At 42.9% G+C, this 5,068-nt stretch overlaps 1 protein-coding gene across 1 annotated transcript; it reads left to right on the plus strand.

The window, feature by feature from the left end:
• Positions 1-660: 660 nt before the first annotated feature.
• CEND1 (cell cycle exit and neuronal differentiation 1) lies at positions 661-1,071 on the plus strand. The gene has a single exon (XM_066612298.1). The coding sequence runs from the start codon at positions 661-663 to the stop codon at positions 1,069-1,071; it is 411 nt and encodes a 136-aa protein (XP_066468395.1).
• Positions 1,072-5,068: the final 3,997 nt, after the last annotated feature.

The following is a 5,068-nucleotide window of genomic DNA, read 5'->3' on the forward strand; positions in this document are numbered from 1 at the left end:
TATCCATATTTGAATCCATATTTTGATTATCCATATTTGAATCCATATTCCGATCATCCATATTTGGCCGGGCAGTCTAAAATAATTATAGAAGTTATTGTAGCACAACTTGTCTGTCTTATAAACTCATCAAGACAATACATGTGAAGCAGTATACACACTCGGAAAGTGCTATACACTTTCTCGGAATTATGTGTTTGTTTAATTTAAATATGAACATCTATGAAGATGACTTCTGCGGAATCAGGCCATTGGTCCATCTAACTCAATACTGTCAATGCCAATGGCAGTGATTCTCCAGGGTTTCAGATATGAATCTTTCCCAGCCCTGTCTGGAGATACTAGGGATTGAACCTGGGACATTCATACAGAGCTACAGTCCCTTTCCAAGATGGCTGTCCTAACTCTTCTATTTCTGTTTCATCTTCCAGGTTCTGGAACATGCTCAGCTGAAATATTGTTTGAAATAGAGCACCTGCCTGGGACACAGGACAACAACTACTGCAAGAGGTCCAGCCATTTGAGGTGGATATTTTGAATTGACTTCCTGACGTGTAAGGCCAGGTGAAGGGAACCATATAGCTAGCCTGTTTTTTAAATATCATTTTGACTTAACTTGAGAGCAGGTGTAGTCGGTCTCTACTGGAGCAGTAGAGGAAGATGGAATCCAAAGGAAGCATCCGAAGCGGAAACAAGCCTGATGCCAAGACCGCCAGCTCAGGAAAACCTGAGAAGCCCAACCCTGGACCTGCTGCAACTTCAGATAAGAAAGAGCCTTCTTCAAAGGAGCCGGCAGCCCCTCCTGCTGCTACCCCAGCAAAAAAGGCAGCAAATGAGGCCACTGCGCTGAACAACCACAGCAACGTGAAGCCCAGCCCAGCGGCAGCAGGAACAGAAGGCCCTGAAGCAACAAGTCATTCTGCTGACTCTGAGCACAAGGAGAACAATGCCGAGGAGTCCCCAGGCAGCAGCATCTTTGAGAACCTGAAGCCACTGATCATCATTGGAGGAGCTGCAGTGGCTGCCATAGCTGTGATTGTGGGAGTGGCCATCCTAGCTCGGAAAAAATAAGAACCCAGGAAGCCCTGGGGAGCCAAATTCCCTGGGCCTTGTACAGTTCCTTTTGACATAAATGCATGCGGTAAACTCTATACATATCTATAAATATACAGTATATATAGAGAGAGAACTAGGTAGGTAAAAATGCAGCAGGGGCCACTGTCTTGTTCAAGACCAGTGTGCCAGCGTCGGCTTGTGTGGGCACTCCGTGCACTTGTGTGTGTGCTTTTGTGTAATATAGCTCAGCTTGCACCACTGTGTATAAATGGCTTTTTTCCTTGATTGGTATAAACTTTCCCTGTGTTGCCTTTTCATTGCCCTTCTTCCCACATTTGCTCCAGTTGTTTAGATTTGGTTCCAGTGTCATATCTAGAGTTATTTGTTTTGCTGGGTCATAGTAGAGCAGATGAAGGGGAGAATTTTCCATCAACACGATCACCTGTTGTTGGCTTCACATACTGCATTCCAGAAAATTCAAAGATGCATAAGGAGACAGCTTCTTATTTATTCTAAGGGGTACATGGTGACCTCAGGACTTATCTACACTACCTTATTATTAGAGCATCAAAATGCACCCTCTGTCCCTTCATCTAATTGCAAAGCTGATGTCGTTGGTGCATGGGTGGCCGTGGAAAAGTTCAAGAAGCAAGTATGGCTAACAGATATCCACTACACAGTCTGAAATCTATATTTGGGGTTGCTATCCCGCCATACGAAATAGTCAAGATCCCATGAATGCTAGCAGTAGCCTGGCTACTGATTTGGGTGGGCATTGAAACTTAGTAGAATATTCGGACTGCACCTTTTAATGCATGTCAAGAGCAACCCTGAAGCACCTTGTTCTGCACTGGCAAACTGTCTTTTTAGAACTTAGACCCACTTGATAAGGCTCTTTCCCTCCAGATATTTAAATTGGTGTGATTCAAAGTTTGTGGAATGAGAGCCCTTTTGTGGATATGGATTTTGAAGTAATGCAGGTGCTTCTTTTTTTAAAAAAAAGAGGTTGCTCTAGCATTATGTGGTATGAATGGGAAAGAAAATGAAAAGCAAATCTAGGAATTAGCAGTTTATGGGGGTTTTTGTTCTTGTTTTTTGCTTCAATGCTCTTTATTCCCTCTTCCTCCCAATTTGTGGCCAACACCTAATTTATCTGTTAGGAATATTTATGAATGGAGCATCCATCTTCAGTGCAAGAATTTGAACTGAACAGATGAGCTCTCTGATGTTTTGCAACCGTAATACTGGAGATGCTACAGAAATGGTACAATCCCATTTATTTTGCTGAAAATGTAGAGAAATAAGCAGACTGATAATTTTTCCTGGTAATCTTAACTGACCAGTGTCTTGAGAGGAGAGGAACTTCCTGCATCTTGGATTAGCCTTGCTTCACTGTGGCCTTCCTGAAACGCTTAATCCAGCCTTTGAGAGAGGAAAGAACCAAAGGGAGGTACAGTGAGGTATCTTGGTTTATTGATATCTACCAAAGATCTTCCCATGACTATAAGAACACTGGGCCACTGGAACAGAGTGGACTGTACTGTGGAATGACTGACTATTCCAAACAAGAAGCTTCTATTAGGATGTCTATTTTTGCTTGGATTGTACCAGTATAAAAGTAGTTATTAATAGGAGCTGAATCTTGAGGGGGGGGGGGGAATAGATTGAACCAGTCTTTGTAAAGCTTTTGGTGTTCTTGTCATTGTAGGGTCAAGATATTCACGAGCAATCAAGTGTTCATCCCGGTATGGACTTGCTCAGACATTAATGTGGGTACTAGATTTCTGCATTTTTGACCTGTCTCTAATTCTAGACCCATAACTTGATCCTGAAATAGGATAAGATGGTGACAGTGGCAGGACTACAGTCCATCATCTTGGTCAACTTTCTCTCTTTCTCTCTCTCTCTTTCTCATATTTATGGCTGTGAGGTGATAGTTAGGTCTATAAGGGAATCATTCACTGACAGTCATTGCTTAGTACTGTGGTATCCCACTGTCTTGAATCATTCTCCAGAACCCGCCCCCCCCTTTGCCCGTCTGAAAACACCTGTATTTTTGTGTGTATGTATACAAGCTTGCCTACCCCTGCTTTATTTGAGAGTATCTGTGTATATATTGCAATTTACTGAAGTCTTTGTAAAGTCACAAACCTGTATCCTTTGTACAAAAAGCAAGAGGCAACCATTATTTGCGCACCTGCATTCACACAAAGTGTCCATGTTTTGTGCCACTTACATTCCATCGTGCAGCACCCAAAACCATGGTTTCCTTCCAATAAAAGAATGTATGGTTAGCCTACTGATGAATGTATGATAATCCCTCTTGTACCAGAAACTGAAAACAATTATTTCCAAATATACCTTGAAAATAATATGCCTAACCCGTTTGTAGTGCCACTGACAAAAGATAGCTCTGTGCCAGCATTGCACATGGGGTGTGACATACTTCTTTCCTGAAGGTTAACATGTAGTGGTGCTAGTGTGTCATTCTAGCCTCCAGCCTTCATTGACTCTTGTGAAACAGAAGTTGTTCAGTTGCCACCTCATGCATGACTCTTCCTCCTTCTCGGCTGTTCCTGCACTGGTGGTCCTGGTTACACTGGTGCAGGACATGAGATGTGGTGATACTGTTTGGGTTTCTTGTGTTACCTGCATATAAACCTGCAGCATGGAAGGCACTCATTATGTCAATGTAGCCCTGACTAGGAAATCATGTATTTGGGGAGTGTGTGTTTTCCAGACTCACTATATTTGTGCTTATGTAAGTATGGGCATAGCAGTGGAAAAACATTAGTTATGTGATGTTGATAAGCGATGCCAGATGGGGTTCAACAAGTGCAGCGTTGATGACTGCACATACTTCTTGTATACTTAAAAGTGGCTGTGTAAATTAGAACACACAATCCTGATTTGCACACATCTAGTATTTTTACAAAGTCTGTCACATGCCTCGTTGGTGGTACCTAGTATTTCTTAGTTTGGCATTGAGGAGATGTATCCACAGATATCAGTCATCTGGCCAGTAATACTGGCTACAATATAAACTCTAAACCAGTGATTTTCAGTCTTTTTCATCTTGTTGGCACACTGGCAAGGCACTAAAATGGTCAAGGCCCACCATCAGCTTTTTGACAATTGACAAGGCACACTGTTTTGTCAATCGGGGCTCACATCCCCTAATGGTCCTATTGATAAATGACCCTCTCCCAAGTTCCCGTGGCACACCTGTGGACCATTCGTGGCACACTGGTGTGCCATGGCACAGTGGTTGAAAATGGCTGCTCTAAACGATCTAGTAAACTTGCTGCTCAGTGGTCAGAGGACTGGTTGCTGGTCCAAGAGTCACTGAGTGTTTGTGGCATGTCTACTGGGGCTTCCTTCTTCTGGCTTCTCAGAGTCTTCCATGGCTTGCCGCAGGACATGAACATGTGCCAAGACTCATGAGAGGCTCTGAGATGGCAAGAAAGGAAGAGGGATGCTGGAAAGATGAGATAAGCCAATGTACTCTGTCTGTGTGTGTGTGTGTGTGTGTGTGTGCGTGCGTGCGCGCGCGTGTGTGTGTGCATGTGCGTGTGCGCGCGCGCGGCATCAGTCCATGGCACACTGGAGAAAAAAATTGCCGATAACGCTGCTGGTACACAAGTTCCTCTAGGTCTACAAGGCTGACATTGATCTAGTATTTTTGCTACAGTCAAATATATCAACAACAAATGTAACCAAGACTAGTCTTCTAACCTTTATGCCCTTTCAGTTAGAAGCCAGCTGCTTGCTGCTGACTTAAGCAATGTCAGGAGCTTATCTACTGATCTTCTTAATAAATTTATTCAACTTTATTTCAAGTTAGTGTCCTTGCCAAAATTTAATAGAGGCAAAAAGTGTACTACAGAGCTGCTAGATTATCCCAGAGCTTGTATCTACATTTAAAAACATTTGGTTTTGTTATTTAAATAGCATTCTTTCTCCAAGAAGGTGTATATGATGTATGAAGGACAAAAGGGAGGGCATATGATGA

This window comes from Tiliqua scincoides, chromosome 1, assembly GCF_035046505.1.
Source record: "Tiliqua scincoides isolate rTilSci1 chromosome 1, rTilSci1.hap2, whole genome shotgun sequence".
Lineage (NCBI taxonomy): Eukaryota > Metazoa > Chordata > Lepidosauria > Squamata > Scincidae > Tiliqua > Tiliqua scincoides.